Source organism: Hirsutella rhossiliensis, assembly GCF_020360975.1.
Source record: "Hirsutella rhossiliensis strain HR02 chromosome Unknown scaffold00020, whole genome shotgun sequence".
Lineage (NCBI taxonomy): Eukaryota > Fungi > Ascomycota > Sordariomycetes > Hypocreales > Ophiocordycipitaceae > Hirsutella > Hirsutella rhossiliensis.
This window is the reverse complement of record NW_025408686.1, coordinates 147,404-167,049: the sequence shown is the minus strand read 5'-3', so window position 1 is coordinate 167,049 and position 19,646 is coordinate 147,404. Positions and strand designations below refer to the sequence as shown.

Below are 19,646 nucleotides of genomic sequence, written 5' to 3'. Positions count from 1 at the left end.
TATTTCGGCCCGGATTGACCCTCTCCGCCCCAGGCTGACCAGCCGGTGAGTTTGTCGCTATTTGCTTCTTTACTTGCCATGGCGCTGTGGACGGGGAGAGAGTGGAGAAGGATGGAAATACGTGACGAGGATAGTGTAGAGGTAGGATGAGGAGACGAAGACACATGGAGTCGGAATGTATGGTCTTTATAGGCAAACCCTCGCCTAAGGACATCTCGTGATCTTCTCCTACACGGATGTCGTTCCTGTGATGTCGGCGCAATGGAACTTCGCCATGTATGTGGTTAGGGGGCACCTCCGCCTATTTTCGTTCTCCTGCGGGTATGCGAGTCGCTGTGGGCAGCCCGGAAACGGTGTGATACGAGACGCAAATCCAGAAGCCCAAGCCATTCTCCGTCCGGGGTATCTGGCTACCATCTAGAGGCTAGCTCTAGACCGCGCCGTCACGTCGCAATTCATCGCCGAGCAGACCTTTGAGCTGGCAGCCCTCCACCCGCCGCACTGACTGCTGTCCACGACTGGCTCGCCGCCATACCGCCGTAGGCTCCGCCTAGCAAGCCTCCGGGCCGAGAGATGTACGATGAGGTGACAATGTGCTCCAATCAGAAGCGTCTGCGGCTTTGTGAAGCGGTATCAATCTGACTGATGATGGATCAGTGGATGAAGTCGTTTCCCAGACGTGGCGGCCGGTCTATGGTCCAATGGCCTGCGTGCTCCTCTGCACCCATGCCAGTATCGAGAGATACTTGCCCCGTTAGGGCCAACAGGCGTAATGAAGAGGCGATCATTCAGTGCGAGATAGCACGTATAATGGAACTTGTAAAGGCAAATATTGCTCCCGCTGATCGGTTGGAAAGCTCTATAGCCCCGCCAGGCAGTCATTGTAACGCCTCCCATGTCTCCGCTTGTAGTGGAAACGCAGCTGGGCTCGCGCGAGGTGTCATCGTCGTTCGCCGGTGAATACAACTGCCTGACGCTTGCTGGTTTGTGCGAGGCTGTCGTCCTGTGAGAGCTTTCAAGCTTAGATGGGGTCGTGCCCTCGGGTTGTCAGCCTGAGTATCGACACCGCTTTCGAAGTCGTCGTTATTGTCATTGTCATTGCCTCATTTTCTGGGAAGCGATACTTCTGGCAGGGGTCGGCCAGGCAGGGGGACTCTGCTCGCAGGGACTTGGCTGGCCGCGGTTGTGATTGTGCCGCCGGTATGAGCCTTTGAACATGTGCCTTTGGACATCTAGTAGCGGCTCTATCCTATGGCGGAATAATGGTGAACTCAAGTGAGTGGTTGGCGGATGATTGGTACTGTAGGACAAAATTACCAGCTGTCGCAAAAGAGAAGTTCGGGGGAGAAGGCTGGGTACAGAAAACGCGGGGTGTCGCTCCTAGACCCTTCCGCCCATCATGGGTGCCTGGATTCCCGTTACCGTACCTGCGGCCGATTCTGGCTTCACAACAGTGCAGCAAGTCCTCGTCTTGGGCGATTGACAGCATCCTAGCTTCTGGCTGCTTGGTAGTACTGAGCTGTAAGGACTGCAACCCCTTCTTGGTAAGCAAAATCGTCTTCACTGCAGCCAGAAAGTGAGCTGGCGCCGAGCACCAGGCAGCAGCGGAAGGGTCTAGGAGCGACACCCCGAGTTTCCTCGACCAACCCGTTCCCCGCCACTCGCCTCTACAACAGTTGGTGATCTAGTCATGCCAGTCCTCCGCCAACCTCTTGACTTCACCATCACTCTACCACGGCGTTGCAACAATTCTCCGCTCATAGATCAGCGTCCCGGTATAACATGGAAATATGTTCTGACGAAGATGGCGCATGGTAGGACCAGTGCGTCTTTCTCCCGCCAATCCATCCGAGACTGGCCATGGACGAGCCGGTCCGCTTGGTTGGCAGTCACACCTCGACAAGATCTCTGGCCGTGTTCGCGGCCGCCCCTTAGTCTTTGGAGAACCCGCAGGTGGAAGTGGATCGTGATACTGTTGATGAGCGCTGCGGCAGTCCCTGATGTCGCCGTGATCAGCAGGCGATTCGAAAGGCTCCTCCTACTGAACAACTCGACGAATGCCTCGATGATTCGCGACTTGCCAGTCCTGCCCTCGCCACCGACGAACTGGCAGAGTTGGCCGACTTCGCCTCCGTCGTTTTGTCGCATCAAATCGAGCTGGCAGCATATGATTGGGAAAGCGATCGACTGCGTTTTGTTCAGCGTCGGCCGTGTTGCCAACTCTCTGCCCGCCAAGCCTGCATTCCCGCCTCTACGTCGTCTGCGGTCTCGTCGAAGTCGGCCATCGCCATTTCGACATCGACCTCCTCGAAGCTAGGGCTGATATTTGAAGATTTTGAAGTCGAATCGGCCTCGGGACCCTTGAATTGAATGAAGCGGAATCGGGTAAGGTCTTCAAATTCGACGAATCGAAAATCAGGAGTCTTTATTCAATTCATTCATCAAATCTTGAATGAATGGCGATATGGTCGAAATATACGGTGAAAAAAAAGGATCACCCCGCTTCGCAGCTGCCAGCCAAGGGGCATGCAGGGGAGGAAAAGGCTAATGCCCAAAGCCACCCACCAAGGGCCTCCCTTTTCTTTCGGAGCAGACACACACGTACACATCAAGAAACTATCGGGAAGAAAGACAGACATCAGATATGTGTCAATTGCAGCGCACCTGTAGGAGCGCGTTCCACTTTTGCCTGCATGGCGCAATGGTCTTCGCAACAGAAACGAGCTGCTTTGACCCCATCATACCAATATATTCCACAATGCACTTTCCCCATTAGGCACGCCACAGAACCACCGTTCTGACAGGAGCAGGGGTTCGCCCCGCGCGGACATGGTAACTTCGAAATCGGCCGCCCTTGCGATGACATTCTGCGTATTTAAAATTATGTTGTGCGTGTTTCAGTTGGATTCCGTCGTCGACACTCCACTGGCAAAATCCCAGTGGGTTGGAAGTGGGGTAGTTGGCGTCCATATATGTTGGTATAACGACCCTAACAGTGAGTGATACGCCCGCCGTTTCAGCAATCTTGCCACCCTATACGGAGTATCAAAAACACCATGAAGCTCGTGAACAGTGACATTTTATAATGCACACCATTTAAATGTAGTGCCACTCGAATGTTCTGGATTTTCTCGTTCGGGTGATATAACTCTCGATATCTGTGCTTAACATTTGCTCCATAAATGCCACATCATCCTCAAGTCAATCAATAGATCAAGGGACTAGTTATATGCACAACAGGTTACGCTATGTGCACAGCAAAAAGTGGAGTGGTGTGGCTTGGTGGCGCAGGAGCGCCGATACCGCAAATTCCCAACCGTGACCTAAAGGCGCGCTCAAGCAAGGCCAGCTGTAAGTTGATGCGGCAAATTGAAGCTGGCCGAGATGCATCAATACATACAGTAGAGGCACATTCTTAGAGTCGTACGGAGCGTCCTTTCGTCAATTAAAAGGCGATGGCAATGACGGTAGCTATAAGAGGCCTTCCTTATGTAATTCCTCCCTTAAACACTCCTCTTCCTCCATCTCCTCGTCCATCATATCAAAATCGGCTAGCGGGTCATCTTCATCCTCTGTATCCTCTTCTTTGTGACCGCGATGGGTTGAAGGCATCGTAATCCGCTGCGTATTCCACTGCGTAGCCTGCTGCGTGGCCTGATAACAGTGAATTGTGCCCTGCGTCTCGCCTGCGCCGGCAAGCTCATTGTCAGAGTCAGGCGTGCGGTGCCGCTGATATGCCCGTGGCATCTCTGTGCCTGGCTCGTATGAGTCGCCATTAGCGTAAATGTATTCCAACGCCTGCCTCGTCACATCGGCGGCGTTAACAGCGGTGCTGCTGCCCCTGCCCCTGCCTTTGCCGCCAGCCTTGCTGTCAGCCTCGTGTTTTTTCGTGCTTGTGAGTGCCGCCGGCGCTGTTGACAGCGGTAGCCTTATAGCCTCGGCACGCTCGATCCTCTCAACGATCTCATGTGCAGAGGGTTTACGCCTTGTGCTGCAGGCACCTTTCTCGAGGTTGGATGAACCCTTTGGCCGGCCTTTACCGCGTACGGGTAGTGGATCGAGTGGAGCGTCGTTAGGGCTCGAGCCCCGAAGCTGCCGCTCGCGATGCCAGAACTCGTCAACGTCGGTCATTTCGAAAGGAATAGCGCCACGGGCACCAACGCCGGCGCCACGGGCATCCTTGAGCCGCTTGAAGATATCGTGACGGCATGGCAAGCCAAGGCTGGACTTAAAGCTACAGTGATGGAGAGGATCACAACTGCCAGGCGGCGGCTGCTGTGCCCGGTCATCTGTAGCAACGTTTCTGCCCACAGCACGGAATTCGATCCCTATTTTCCGTACCGCCCAGGAAGAGAGATTTGGCCGGATTTTCGCAAAGATCGGCTGAAGGGTAGAAGTTGATACCTTATGTATAGCCGCCTGCTGTAAATTGAGGATCTCGTCTGACTGATGCTGTTGGTCCACACGTATTGAGAAGAGGCATCTTGAACCTATTGGTCTTGTACGTGCAGTCCAAAAGGAGAATATTTGGAAAACGCCGCCAAAGCTCAATGCCGGTGCGCGGTGCGATGAAGAGGCCGGTCAGCCGCCCTTCCTGGTCGCGTGTATCGCGGAAGAAGAAGCCGAGGGATAAGTCCTTGAGCTGATCGTAGAGGAATTGAAGGGGCGTGCGGCCAGCGAGCTCCCTGACGCGGTAGGCAGCAATAGCGTTGCGGATATGCTGCCCCGTTATGAACTTAAGGTCGGGGTTCTTGATGAGGGCTAGGCCGCGCAGGTGGGTAGCAATTTGGAACGGCTTGAGACCAGTATTATAGAGGCCAACGATATGACCGTGATGCTCGGCGATGAGCTCTGCGCGATAACCACTGTGCGTGACAGCAGGCGTAAAAGGGTGGTCGTGGTCGCGTGAGGAGGGAGACGGCACTGGGGTCCAGGCGCCACTAGTACGGCGCTTCTTAACGGTTAGGCGGAAGGGGCATCCTGACCTCTGCGTAGACTGATTAGGCCGGCTTTTCGTCTTGTGGGCGCCCGGGTCAGTGTTATCGCGATACTCGCCTGCCTTTGAGCAAGTCATATAGCAGGCGCTGGCCCTCCCCCGATCGTATGACTAAGGCGAAGCCTTGGGCCTTGGCGACGGCGTGGCAGGCAGCTTGGGCAGCCTCTTTGGTATCGAATTCGCGGTAATAAACCGACTCCATAATACTGGCGGTGGAAGCGACGCCGGTTGCAACACGTGGTGTTTTGAGGGCAAAAATCGCACTAAGATGCGATACGTACTTCGCAGAGGTGGAAGAGCCAGTTCAAATTTGCGGTATCGGCGCTCCTGCGCCACCAAGCCACACCACTCCACTTTTTGCTGTGCACATAGCGTAACCTGTTGTGCATATAACTAGTCCCTAGATCAATCATTTTCTACTCGTCCCACAGACCCACGTAAAGTGGGTCCTCACCACCTGTCTGTGTCAACCACCTGGCTGTGTCACTTTACGGCTTCAACGCCAACTTAATTTAATAATAAAACGGCAAAAAAAGTTAAAAATTGATGCATACGATAATTGAATACTGGCCGCAATAGTCTACCTATTTTTGACTTTTGTAGCTTATAAAGCTGATCGTTGGGCTTCTTTTTCAGCTTTCTTAGCCGCCCGGGCTGCCCGTCGCTCCTCGAGCTCAATCGCCCTTTTCTCCCCTTTGCTTCGCCAGTACCAACTTTTCTGCTTTTGCAATGCGAATATCTTCCTTTGACTTCGCAATAGCCTCCCTTCGTCTACAGTCAGTACTCCACCGCTTTGAAGGTGGCGGTTCTTGTATTTCTTCCGGCCTTGGCGTTGCTGCTCGGCAAGCTTGGTATTGTACAGATCGACCATCGTTTGCTTTAACTCGTGGCCTTGGGAGATTGCACCTTTAACGTAGCGTTGAAGGTTATGTACGAAGACCTCCTTCTCAATATCATCAATTGGGTCAAACTCAAGGAGACGTTGGCCAACTGATTCAAACTTCCGTACGGTATGGGGTACCAAAGGGGATGAATACGGCTCTGCAGGTAGCTCTGTCGGCGGCGTCTGGTCCTGCCCTCTCTTTGAGTCTCTAGAGGATTGGCTTTGGATTGAATGGGTGGATTCCTGTTTTTTTGAATGCCGAGAGGATTGTAGACTCCTTGAAAGCTTTGACGCGGATTGATTGGATCATAGCGAGGAACTCCAGCTTGGTGATTTTACTCGCACCACTGCGAATAGCAAAATCGACTGCCCGACTGTGGTAATGTTTATACGGCTGAAATACCACGACGTCAAGCGGTTGAAGGAGATGCGTAAGATGCGGAGGCAATGCAAAGAGCACAATATTATGGGCTTCAGCGTACTCGATAAGGTCAAGGGTATGGTGGGAGCCGTGGCCGTCAGGAGCAATAGCCTCCAAGCACCTTTGCTCTTTGCATGCTTATCGAAATGTTGAATCCACGCTAGATTGAGCTGATCGTTCGTAAATCCTTTCCGTAACACCAATAAGGGTATCGCCATCTAGCTCCTTGATGCCGTACCACTGTTCGAGGTGGACCTTGCCGGATAGGATCAAAAACGCAGGGATGTATCGACCATCGGCAGAAATCGCTTCAACGGCTGTTGCCGACTCCCTGTTTTCCTCAATACCAAAGTATTGCGATCGCCTTGATTTCGTGACGACAACTTGGTCCCTGCCAATACCAATACGGAAGCCCGTCTCGTCCATATTCCAGATATCAGCCGGGTTAATCCCGTACGAGGCAATCGTCTCGTGGAGCTTCTTGAAGTACTCGGTAACGTGCGGGACTGATTCGGCAAGCTTGCGTTGGTTATCGAGTACCTTTTGCTTCATAATATGATATCCCTTGCGTTTAATAAAACGGGATATTCAGTTTTTGCCAACAAAGCATTGGGAGTCGAAGGGTTCGTTGCGGGTACCATCAGGGCCGAACCCGATTTGCTGCATCGCGTAATAAGTCCTTCCGCACCGCAAGTCCTATACGCTCAAGACGATCGATATACAGATCGATTGAGTCCTCTTGAGCTGGCGATAGCCTCGTATGCGTTGCTTTATGGCCGCTGCGAGGTTGGATGCCGTGAAATCGCAAGCGGAGTCGTTCGCGTGGAACCCCAAATTCCTTAGCCGCAGCGCGAAGGGACATATTGGGATTTGCCTCAATGGCTTTAATAGCCTCGGCTACGCGCATTTCAAGCGTAAGCTCTTTATTCTTCATAATGTGCCGTTGTTGAGGTCAAGATAGAGGCTTGAAGCGGTGAAGTGACACAGCCAGGTGGTTGACACAGACAGGTGGTGAGGACCCACTTTACGTGGGTCTGTGGGACGAGTAGTTGCAAAACTACATTTCAAGCACATATTAAGCTCGGCAGTCCAAATTTTTAAAATAGAATACATGTAGGAATGTATCTATCTAGTGGTGTGACCAACCATGGTTGGCACGTGACCCGTACGGTCACGTGTGCGGCTGAGGGCAGCGTGCCCCCTTTCTCCACGCTGGCCTCTGCCTCCTTAGATAGAGAACAAGACGAATACAACATCACAGGTTAACCCTAGTACCGTCTCATTGCAGCAGCTGCCGCAGGTGCCTACCACACTGATCAGTGACCGGCCCACGCCCGTCACAGACAGCTAAGTAGAAGAGACAAATTCCTCAACCTTCGAAGGTGCTATAGTCCGCGTCACTTTACTGTGGCCCTGAGTAGCGCTCAGAAGAAGGTTATTTGTGCTAAGAACAAGGAATCTCCCGCTGGTTTGCCCAGCCGCGCGAGAGTCCTTCCAACTGTTGATTACGATCGCCCGCTAGTTTGCCTAGCCGTGAGCACCGGAATCGACAGGCGACCACATCGCAAACAACTAGTAAGAACGTTCGACCCTTGACGTTAAGCAGCAAGATCCCCGTCAGTTCAGTCTGGCCGCGAACGACCTACTTAGTACGCGACGCTCGACCTCCTATTAGCGACAACTCGTATACGAAGAGACCAATACGAACCCCACATCGTCTCATTCATTTGATCACGATAGCCCCGACCGCCCGAGCTATGTCCCCAGAAGCCCAGCTCGAAGAAATATGCGACCAGATGCAGGCACTAGACATCCAAGCATCCGCATTCCGACAAATTAATATCGACCTTTGGGACAACGATATCACACACGACGAAAAGGACAAGATCGCAGTAACGACATATGTGGCAAAGTTCATATTCATCGTTCAATCTGGCAGTGATCAAGGATACGACCTCCTTGGTTACTTCCAACAGCATTTTGAAGAATGGACCGAAGACACATGGGACCGCGCCCCGAATGAATACAAGAGAGCCCTCAGGAAACTACTAAGGAAAAGAGGTATCTACACAGGTTCACAAAGGGGGAAATTCGCAACACAATTTCTCATATTACAAACTATCGAGAACCCACAAACCTGGCCAGAGCAGGAGTTTACGGAGATGGTGTTTGATGAGAGGACTGCTGCCTTCAGGAGGCAGACAGCATTACTAGGATCAAATGCTTCCACTAATCCCCATCCGTCTCAACCTCCTTCACCATCAGTTACGCCCTTAGCAGCACCTCATCAAGGTCTTAACGAACCACAACCTATTAAGACCCTAACGAGCCCTCCTAACGCACCTACTCCTGCTCCGACTATCCAAGATAAACCTGCTCCGACCTCTCTTACTATTCATCCGACTTCCTACCGCTTCCAGAACCCCGATCTCGTCCAACCCGTCACCAACTCCATCCCCGAACACTTATCCGGCCCTGCAACCTTTGGAGAATACATGAAACTCCCCCCGGATAACATCCCGAACGCTATCGTCGATAGCGACATCCAGCAGAAGTTTATGAAGACCTGGAACAAAGATCGGAACTACACAGGAGAGCCGTACGATCTCCTTGATGATAAGCTCCGCCTCTTCTTAAGCAACTGCTCTCATATCCCAGTGAAACCATCACAATTTCACGCACTCTTTCCCGGATCCTTGATGGAAGAGCCCAAAGATTCTATCTTGATAAGATCACATGGGCTACGACGTTCCGACAAGCGTATGATATCTTCAAACAACACTTTGACACGGAAGTCAACCATGTCCACTACCATACTGACTGGACAACAATAACCTTCAACTCCATCCGTGCCCAAGATGCTTCGAAGACCCCACGAAGTGCTTCAAATCCTCTTTGATAAGCTTCAGCTCTGCCAACGAGCCCTTGGCAGGAGTACGCAGGAGACCTCCAACTGCGTACAACGCTTATGAAAGCATGCCGTGGAGTACCCGAACTCCAATACGCTCTTTCAAATCCGCCGATAACGTCGAGCACCTTCTTGCAGATCTTCGTGCATCCGTTGAAACCCATCTTGCCCTCATAACAACTTCTCAATTTCCCTTGACTTTGCTGGATCATTTGATCATAACGATCCACACCATCAGTACTACCTCGACCGTCGATACAATAACAACCGCTCTCGAGGTAGATACGGATATTCAGGTCAACGACCCAGCCGCGGATACAGACAAAGCTACAACCGTGGAAACTACCGGCCTCAAAGCCGTAGTAACTACAATCATAGCTACAGTAACCGAAACTGGACGAAGAAGTGTTTTGTTTGTGGACAAGAAGGCTGTTGGTCAACTAAACACTCTACGGATGAACGGCAAAGGCCAAGGACCAACATATCACTCAATGTCACTTCATAGGTGTACAACTCACGGACATCGGAGGCTATATTCTAGACTACGAAGGTCATGAGATGAGCAGCTTTGATGACACTGAAGATACATGGGAAGAACATGACAATAGCACCAACGATCACCCGGAACAATGGCAAGCAAGCCAAATGCTCTGTCAACAGGCATTCAATCATTTGATCACAGGAGAAGACGTCTATCAGACGGATCAAACCGTTGTTCCAGCCTCGCAATTTATTATTGAAGATCGCTATTCAAGGGATAGATTCCAAGGTATCATGATCGACACAGGTGCAGCAACATTTTCCACAGCAGGATACTCTCAGTACATCGCCCTACAACGAGAAGACCCTTCTGTAGCTCTCGACAGCTCCACATCCGGCCAGGCCTCCATCAAATTCGGCAACAGCGACGCCATCCACTCCTCGGCACAGTCGCCCTTAACACACCCCTCGGAAGGATCACGTTCCACGTCCTTCAAACCCCAACTCCTTTTGCTCTGCCTTGCTGATATGGACCGGCTTGGTATCTATTTCAACAACATCACAGATACCATCAATTGTACTAATCATTGTACTAATCGCCCTACAAGCATTCCAGTCGTACGCAAATGGGGACATCCCTGGTTCTTCCTTACGAAAGATGAAGAGTCCATCTCGTTTCTTACGGAAACAGAGATTCGTACACTTCACCGACGCTTTGGACACCCAGCAGTCCCTAGGCTCCATCACCTCTTGAAGCAAGCCGGGCACAGTGACGTCTCGATAGACACATTAGAGACTATCTCTAAGTTCTGTCACCACTGTCAAATGCACTCACAAGCCCCACGCCGCTTCAAGTTCACCCTTAACGATGATCAAGAGTTCAACTACGAAATCATCGTTGATGTGATGCACCTAGGAACACCACAACGCCCTGTTCTACACGTTGTGGACTCAGCTACTGCTTTCCAAGGAGCCAGATTTTTACCGTCAATGTCAGCTAAAGATACATGGGAGACCCTCCGGACCCTCTGGATCGACACGTATCTTGGACCTCCTGATACCCTCCGTCATGATGCAGGAACTAACTTTGCTTCTCTCGAATTCCGGAACGAAGCAAAGATTATGGGAATCAAATGCTCTCAAGTACCTGTTGAGACGCATTGGTCCATTGGAAAGATTGAACGCTATCACGCACCCTCCGACGCGCCTTTAACATCCTCCATGCTGAGATTGGCCACACCACTTCCGCCGAAACAGTCCTTCAAATGGCTGTTAAAGCAATCAATGATACGGCAGGACCTGACGGTCTTGTGCCTACGTTGCTTGTTTTCGGCGCATACCCTCGCGTATCTACAGACTCGCCCCTTCCGCTTCTACCCTCAAAAGATCGGAAGCTATGCAGAAAGCGATGAAAATGCTCCGCCAACTCTCGGCAGAAAGACGAGTTAAGGATGCCCTCCATGCACGCAACGGCCCGAGCACGACAGAAGTGCTATCCTCCCGCTGCAAAGTGAAGTTCGCGTTTGAGAGAGAAAGACGGTTGGCAAGGACCCTTCAAGATTGCATCGATTGATACCCATAACATCACCATTGACACAGTCAACGGCCCCAAGTCTTTCGATCGACCCTTGTACAACCGTATCTGCGTGATGATACCACTCTTTCCGACCCTACACACGACACAGACCCTCAGGCATTCGTTCAGATCTTAATGAACAACCGGCTCAAGACCCCGTTAAGACCCTAACGGACCTGCCTGCCCGACCCGAACCCCGCCCCCGCAGAGAGGACGCCCACCAGGATCAAAGAACAAGCCAAAGGATTTGATCATGATGGCCTGCCGTAGACCAGAGCTTCTTGACCCAAAAGGAGGAAGATGCACAAGCTCTTTCCCTCAAGCTACGGTCTGATGGCATAATCACCTCTCCTGGTGACCCTTCGAAGAATCCGATAACAAAGAGATTACTGACCTCGTTGGCCGCGGTGTATTCCAATTTGAACGATACGATCAAATGAGTCATGGAAACTATAGAATCTTTCGCTCTCGAATGGTTCGTGAAGTCAAAGGAATCAACACTAAGCCCTACGAAAAGTCTCGACTTGTTATTCAAGGACATAACGACTTTGAGAAGACCACCCTCCTGACGCAATCTCCGACAATTCAACGCGTTAGCCAGAGACTCATCCTCGCTATTGCCCCGGACTTCTTCAAAACTACGGCATAACCCTCTCCTCCGTGATATCACTCAGGCATACCCGCAATCCCAGACCAAGCTTTCCGGACCATTCTTACGTATTTGCCCACGGAACTACAAGGCAAATACCCTAACGGAACAATTATTCGTGTTATTAAGCCCTGTACGGTATCGCAGAAGCCGGAGTCCATTGGTTCCGCACATATCAGCAGCATCACCTCGAAAAGCTGGATATGTCTACCTCCACCTATGACTCCTGCCTACTGATTTCGAATACTGGCCCTGACACGCTCGGTATTGTTGGAATGCAAACTGATGACACCCTCATCCTTGGAACGAACAACTTTTCTACCCGTGAAGAAGAAGAGCTACAAAGGCAGAATTTCGTTCCAAGCCCAAGACTGACATCACATACGGAACAACGGTTGACTTTAATGGTGCAAGACTGACGTTGCTGAATAATAACCCCTTAAGAAAGGATCCCTTTACTTCAACAGAAGGGACAAGCAGCAAAATGACCACCATTGACCCTAAAGCAATTGATCGTCACCAGCGCTACGTTGAGGAACGAGCGCGAGCCTCATACATTGCTTCAATTGCTCAACCGGAAGCTTCTTTCGATGTTTCAGTCGCCGCCCAAGTACAGACCCCTGAGGATAAAGATTACGCAATTTTGAACAAGCGACTGCAATGGCAAATGGATCACCAACTACGTGGCCTCACGTACAAACCAATTGATCTAGCTACTGCAAAGCTGATGGTTTTCACCGATGGTTCTTTCGCAAACAACAAGGACTTATCCTCCCAACTAGGATTCGTCATTGCCCTCGTTAACGAGACAAACCACAAAGAAAAACAGTTCGAGATTAGTGGTAACATCGTACACTGGAGTTCAACAAAGTGCAAACGTGTTACCCGTAGCGTCCTAGCATCAGAGATCTACGGTATGGCCAACGGATTCGACATAGGCATCTCCCTTGCGATGACTATGAAGATAATTACGGAACGACTCAACCTTCCTCCTATCCTCTCATCGTCTGTACGGATTCGTACTCTCTACGAATGCCTAGTCAAGCTCGGTACGACGAAGGAAAACGATTGATGATTGATATCATGGCCCTTCGCCAGTCATACGAGAAGAGAGAGATAACAGATATTCGTTGGATCAACGGCGCAGACAACCCAGCAGATGCAATGACGAAAGCATCACCAAACCGAGCCCTGGAACGCTTCATCGATACCAATAGTCTGACAATTCGAGTCGAAGGATACGTACAACGTTCCTAACCGCTCCTTATCCCTATGATCAAATGATTGCTCCTATCAGGAAGACCCTTCACTTCTTCCCGATATCTACAGCTAAGAACAAGACGTCGGACCCACTTTTTCGCAATAATGACACACGCCCTCACGGCACATTCCTTCACGGCCTTAACGCTACTATCCTTTAGACCTGTTCAAGGTGTTGCTGTGCTTCTCAGCAAAAGAAGAGTTGCCTGTGTAGGAATGTATCTATCTAGTGGTGTGACCAACCATGGTTGGCACGTGACCCGTACGGTCACGTGTGCGGCTGAGGGCAGCGTGCCCCCTTTCTCCACGCTGGCCTCTGCCTCCTTAGATAGAGAACAAGACGAATACAACATCACAGGTTAACCCTAGTACCGTCTCATTGCAGCAGCTGCCGCAGGTGCCTACCCACAATACAGGACTTATACCGCTAAACAGCCTCCGGCAAGCTAATTCGAAAAACGCGTTCAGATCCCTCAACATCTCAATACTGCGCGAACAATTGGAGGTGACACGAATTGCGTCATCTCGCGATTAAGAGGCTGCTAGGGACTTATCTACTCCTCGAGCCCAATATGACTGCTACTTGTTTGTCCACACAAGCTAGCCCGATGAGAAAGTACCGAAACATCTGCATGATAAGGATATATTGTGCCAACCAGCTGGGTTTAGACGCGTTATTCGCGCTCAATTGACCACCTGTTAATCCTACTGCTGTCGGAAAGACACGGCCAGCCCATCCCACCTTTTTTTGCCTGCATTGAGCAACGGTCTTCGCGACAACTTCCACGACATTATTTTACGACGATCTCGCCTAATTCCTGCTTCGATATTTCCGACAGCGGCTTCGGGTCGACCCCCGAATCAACGCCCTGCCCGACGACCTATCCTACCCGTTCAACCTCGACTCCTTTATACTCTATTGTGGTTTATTTGGTATTCTCGAGCCCTTTAGCCAAGACCGGGTAAAACTTCATGACCCTCCAACCTCCCCCTCTTATTTAATCACTTTACGAGTGAATAGCTAATTATAACATGATACATAGTATGGCCCTTGCTGAATCGAAAACATCTGCCGCAGCAAGTTTCTTTGCTCCTAGGACCCGGCGTAAATTGCCAACGCAGAACTATGCCCGCATCGAACGTCCTCAATTCAACCTCAGAATCCGCGCGCGCGCCCTGATCCTAGCACAGCTCCGGCTCCTTCGTCCCCTCTTCCGACTGGCGAAGATACAATTGTCTGCGCCCCTCCGGGCCATCCTGACTGTGAGTCAGATGATGACATGCCCGACGCGGATACACCAGAGCCGCCATTGAACAGTACCGGTAGTCATATGACGCTCGCAGAGAAAGCCGGACTTATCAAGAAGTGGGCCGACAACAAACAGAAGCATGTTCGCAAGAAGAGAGACAAGAACAGCCACGTTTATTGGTACATGCAGAGGGAAGCCATTGACAGGAGCTTTTACTCGGAGTACAAGTATGGACCGAAGATATTCCAAGAGTTCCGGTGGACTTGTATAGAGTGCCTTCAAAATCCTTCTACTCTTCGGAAGATATTCCAGGTCCTTGAATCGAACCGCCGAGGGGTTACCTCTGGCATGGGAGACCATTTAAAATCCCACAATATTACGAAGGAGTCTCACCACGCTCGAATCAATGGATACGGCCGCGCCATTGGCGGAGGAGATTATACAGAGGCAGATGCATGGAGCGGTCGACCCCGGCAAAGAGCAAGGCTCACGGCAAAGGAGTCTATCCGCCAGTGGTTTGTAAAACACCGACAACCCTTCTCTGTTGTTGAGACCCCTGCTTTCCAAGAGATGTTCTTGGCTCACAATACAACCTGTGTGTACAGGAGTCGTATAACTTTACGCAATCATATCTACACAGACTTTGTCGAACGCAGAGAGAAGCTGAAGATTGAGCTTGAGTACAATTGTGCTACCATCTCGCTCACCCTTGATATCTGGACAGCACCGAATCGGGTGCCTATTTTCGCCATTATTGCGCACTGGATTACGCCGGAGTTTGAGGAGAGAGAAGAGGTTATTGAGTTTATCGAGCTCAAAGGATCGCACACTGGCAAACAACTAGCTGAGATAGTTGAGAAGACACTTGAGGAGCTCAGGCTCAAGCCCAAGCTTCTCGCCATTACGGGAGACAACGCCGCCAACAACGGCACGCTCTGTCAGTCTCTGTACGATTCTCTCAAGATCAAGTTCGACGACAAGGTGAGCCCAATAGGGAGGCCCCGCATGCGCTTTCACGGCAGGAAGAGTTGGATCCGCTGTCTAGCTCACATTACCTCACTCATTTGCGAGGGCGTCCTGCAAGATCTCAAGGCAGGCACAGCGAAGGAAGCCAAGAAGATGCTGGATAAGTGGGACGAAGAGAATAAAAGCAACAACTACACCGTTCCGGGAGACTCTAGTCGAAGTGGGATTGCCAAAATCCGCCTCCTCAATCTCTGGATGCTGAGATCCGGGCCTAGGAGCAAGACTTCAAAAGCATGCCCGCACGCACCATCGGAAGCCAACCTACGATGTCGACACTCGTTGGAATTCGACCTACGACATGATTGACCAATTCCTGGAGCTTGAGGCAGAATATACCGAGTTCGTTGATACTCACCAGCAAGTCAAGTGCCTCCTGCCCTTATCGGAAGAGATTGTCGCGCTCTATCAACTACGGAAGGTTCTGAAGCCGTTTAAAGACCACACTCTGAAAGTCTCCGAAGCTATGCCGCAGATCTCACAAAGTCTCGATATCTATTGGGATTTGGAAGCTCTCTTGATGATGTAGTCGAAGGGTTGGCGACTTTTCAGACCTTGATATGTCCATTCGAAACGCCTTCTCGAAGGGCAAAGCAAAACACGTTACATATATGAAGAAGCTTGACGATCAAATGATGCTATTCGCAGCTCACATCCTGGATCCGCGGTATAAAGCTCACCAACTAGAAATGATGATACCGGATCAATACTCTGAGATTATGGCTAAAGTCAAGAAGTATTTCAGAACGGAGTGGCCGGAGCTAGCAACATTGGATGCCACAAACTCATCTATGAGCCAATCCAGACCAGCTGAGCGTCCTCAAGGAGTCTCCATTGCGCAGTGGAGAGCCATCCAAATGAAGAAGGCGAAGGAGGCGGAGGCGGGCGCGGCGATCCCTATTTCGGAGCTTGAACGGTGGTTTGCAACTTCCCGAATAGAGTTCGACGAGTCTATTGCAAAGTCTCCAGACTTCTTACGGAAGTGGTGGAAAGAACACAAGGAGGAGTGGCCACTTTGGCTGCGGCGGCGCGTGATCTCCTCTCTGTCCCTGGCTCTGAAGTTGACGTGGAACGCCTCTTCAGTGGTTGTAGAGACGAATTCGGTATCCGCCGTCACGCTTTGAAGGCAGATACAGCGCGAGTACTAACACTTCTACGGAGTGCTTATACTCAGGAAGATAAGATCGATCAGGCGTTGATCAAGGCGGCCATGGAGTATGACATCTTGCCCTTCGCTAATAGTATTATTTGGAGACCAGACCACATTCCGGGAATGCTGGTAAATGGTATGAATATACCCTCATTGTTTGTGTATAATGCTAATCTGCGTTCAGGCGAGAATCCTCCTCCTAAACCCCCTGCTCCGGCGGAAGTTCCCACCGAGGGTCCTACCGAGGCTCCCACCGAACCTCCCACCCCCAAACCTCTTGCTTCCCAAGCCAATAAGTCTGCGATATCAACCCCTTGTCTAGGTACAATGGAGGCTTCGGAGGATTGAGGCTCTACGAGTGTGTAACCGTGCACAATGGCGATTCGAACGCGTTGTACCGACGCATTTTGAGGATTCGGCAGAGCTTTTGAAAGTGCATATTTTCAGCGATTTGCCTAGGACATGCGGATCAGTATTTATGTAAGTTAATTTTTGTGGTATTCGGGATTATCAAGACACTTCTCAGAGGGCTATAAAACTATATACTACTTATTGGAGTTTTGAGGTATTTTTGCAATCGCTTAGGTACACACCAAATTCACTTCGTTTAGGGGATCCCTTCAAACCATTCATGAATGGCCTGAATTGGCCCAAACCCAACTTGAATCGCGAAAATTGGAGCTTGAAGATTTTGAATCGAGATCCCAAAAATTCAATTCATTTGATTCATCCTTCATTCAAAATCTTCAAAAAATTCACCTTCGTATATCACCCCTAGAAAGACTATGGCTCCTGAAGTAGCTCTTCCCTCTGGACCAGGCAGCTGGACCTCTCAAGGCAGCAGCGGAACCAACAGGCAATGGTCGGAGTCTTACGTTCGCGTAACCACTGAGACTGCGGGTTGCAAGACAGATCTGGGCCCTGTACGCTTGAATGCCTCGCCATATCATGTTCGCTTACGCGCACTCGGCTGACGTTCGCTACGATAACGGATTTGCAGTTTCTGATCAACTACAGGCTTGTGGAGCCAATGACTACCACCTTGATCTCTGGGCTTCTATGAAATACAGTCATAGAACAGGTGACAGCTTTGAAGGGAATGTTTGTATTTACAGGCAATTCCCACCATCAACATGTACATTTCTGCTGTCACCGCTGGACGAGCATGGGAATCAACCGTCGGAGGTGCTCCCTGGAGGACCGTAATGTGGTATCGTCGAGTCTGAATATGTATATGTCGGTAGAGAGCGTTGCAAGTGAATTGCCGAACGGTCGCCCATAAACATAGCCTGTGTTGTGGCCATGGGTTGGCCGGGACTGTCCAGCATCGACGGAGACGGATGCTCACAATGAACACTGCCTTGTCGCGTGGTGCTCGCACGACTTAACGGGGTTATTAGTGGGTATTTGGATTGAACCTCCAAGCCCCTGACTGCGGTAGCCATGGCCATGTGATGTTGATAGCCGTAGGAGGACGTCGTAAGCTGCGACGACTCCAAGATGGACGACCTTGTCGTCGACCCGCTGGCAGTGGAGGGATCCCGACATGACTGTCTCGGCAAAGAGAGGTAGAAGTCTTGATCTAGAATGGCTAGTCGACGCGGCACCAGGAGCTGTTCCAGCGACTGGACGGCGGCCCCAGGGTCGCCGGCGGGAAAAGGATGGTCTTGGTCGGCATCAAGTGGCACGAAAGTGCCCGACTGCAAGAAATGGGCAACATGGCCGTCACTAAAGCCATGCTTGTTGAGAAACTCCCGTAGCTTCTTGTTCTCCTCGGCAACTGTCCTTGCGGCCATCTGGATCTCGGTCGAAGCCTCGATGCCCTGGAGCTCGCATACCCTCAGTCGCTGTTCGAGCTCCTGGACATACTCTCTCCGTCGGGCGCGCGATCTCCTTTGGTTGTCTCGAATTCGGACTAAGCTGTTCTTCTGCTAGAGCAGAGAAGAGAGACGGAGTTTCGTGTTAGAAATGGCCATTCCTGTCGATGGCATCACCTGGGTTTATGTCACTTACTGCGGGGGCTGACATTTAGCTTGTAGACTTGTCTATAGACTCTTTTTGGCCAGTGAAGGAGGAAAGTAAAATAAAAATAAAAATCAGGCGAATAGTCCCGTAAGTAGAGTATCGGCCCAATGCTGGGTGTCGCGAAAGAATGGGGGTTGGCAAAAGGAAAAACGAGGAAATGGACAAAACTTGTTAGATCTCTGGCAAGGGAGGTACTTGGGGAAAGAACAAGTAAGATAGCTACAGCAGCTTCACACCTTCTTTGCCTGGCCGCGTGCTGGTCATGGCGTAGCCCTTGCAGTCTTCCCAGGGGCTGGGACAAAGGACAGTCTGATTTGCATTTTACGGGTCACATTTGCCCCGTGTTGGTGGGAAATGGAACACTCCCCCCTGGGTAAACGTGATGAGTCGGTTGGTTAGCTGGACCGAGTCTTGGGAGCCGCTCGCTTTAGAGCCCCTGCCTGTTTGCCAATATTTCATAACTGTCATATCCAACCAGTATTGCAGAACATCCGTACCTCGGCAGCCGCGGACGCAGGTCTCACAGAGGCTACCTTCTTCTTCCGAGGTGGATGCCGACGTGGGCAGCCCTTCCCTTGTCACGAGGCTTCCATCCCTGCGAGCTTCGCCACCCAGCACTTCCCATGCCAGGACGAGGGAAGAGAAATCAACAGGCAGAATCCTGCGTCACGCTCACCCCCTGACTCCCACTGCAGGAGAGCTAAGGGCCAGTCTGCATGCATGGTTCGGAAGAGGCGGTCCGCCCAGTCACCCTAGACTCTAGAGATTCGTCCCGGTGCCTATTTGGAAGTTGGCTGCTGGTGGATTTGGGATGTGATCGACGCGTAGATGCAGAAGCTGGAGGTGTCCTGGTCAGGGATACACGGACCATTTGATGCAAGGGATGGTTGAAGACTTAGGCTGACTGGTAGACGTCCCCCCAAAGGGTGGCTCACAGGCATCAGCCAAGCAACAGCGGACCACAACCCCGAAACATGAGGAAGGTGCATGAGCCAACCCGGCTGAAAGCTGGCACGAAGTGGCCA

The 19,646-nt window shown here is 51.1% G+C and overlaps 4 protein-coding genes across 4 annotated transcripts; 2 read left to right on the top strand and 2 right to left on the bottom strand.

The window, feature by feature from the left end:
* Nucleotides 1–6,438: 6,438 nt before the first annotated feature.
* On the bottom strand, nt 6,439–6,852 carry HRG_11311 (uncharacterized protein; the record flags this gene model as incomplete). The annotated part of the gene is made up of 1 exon (XM_044869781.1): nt 6,439–6,852. The coding sequence occupies one exon, from the start codon at nt 6,850–6,852 to the stop codon at nt 6,439–6,441; it is 414 nt and encodes a 137-aa protein (XP_044715043.1).
* Nucleotides 6,853–12,397: 5,545 nt separating this feature from the next.
* On the top strand, nt 12,398–13,170 carry HRG_11310 (polyprotein; the record flags this gene model as incomplete). Its single annotated transcript, XM_044869780.1, has 2 exons — nt 12,398–12,918; nt 12,954–13,170. 2 exons carry the CDS (start codon nt 12,398–12,400, stop codon nt 13,168–13,170), a joined length of 738 nt encoding a protein of 245 aa, XP_044715042.1.
* A 1,823-nt stretch (nt 13,171–14,993) lies between these two features.
* HRG_11309 (uncharacterized protein) lies at nt 14,994–15,975 on the top strand (the record flags this gene model as incomplete). The annotated part of the gene is made up of 3 exons (XM_044869779.1): nt 14,994–15,022; nt 15,080–15,609; nt 15,665–15,975. The coding sequence occupies 3 exons, from the start codon at nt 14,994–14,996 to the stop codon at nt 15,973–15,975; spliced, it is 870 nt and encodes a 289-aa protein (XP_044715041.1).
* A 1,793-nt stretch (nt 15,976–17,768) lies between these two features.
* HRG_11308 (uncharacterized protein) lies at nt 17,769–18,624 on the bottom strand (the record flags this gene model as incomplete). Its single annotated transcript, XM_044869778.1, has 2 exons — nt 17,769–18,527; nt 18,610–18,624. The coding sequence occupies 2 exons, from the start codon at nt 18,622–18,624 to the stop codon at nt 17,769–17,771; spliced, it is 774 nt and encodes a 257-aa protein (XP_044715040.1).
* Between the last annotated feature and the right edge of the window lie 1,022 nt (nt 18,625–19,646).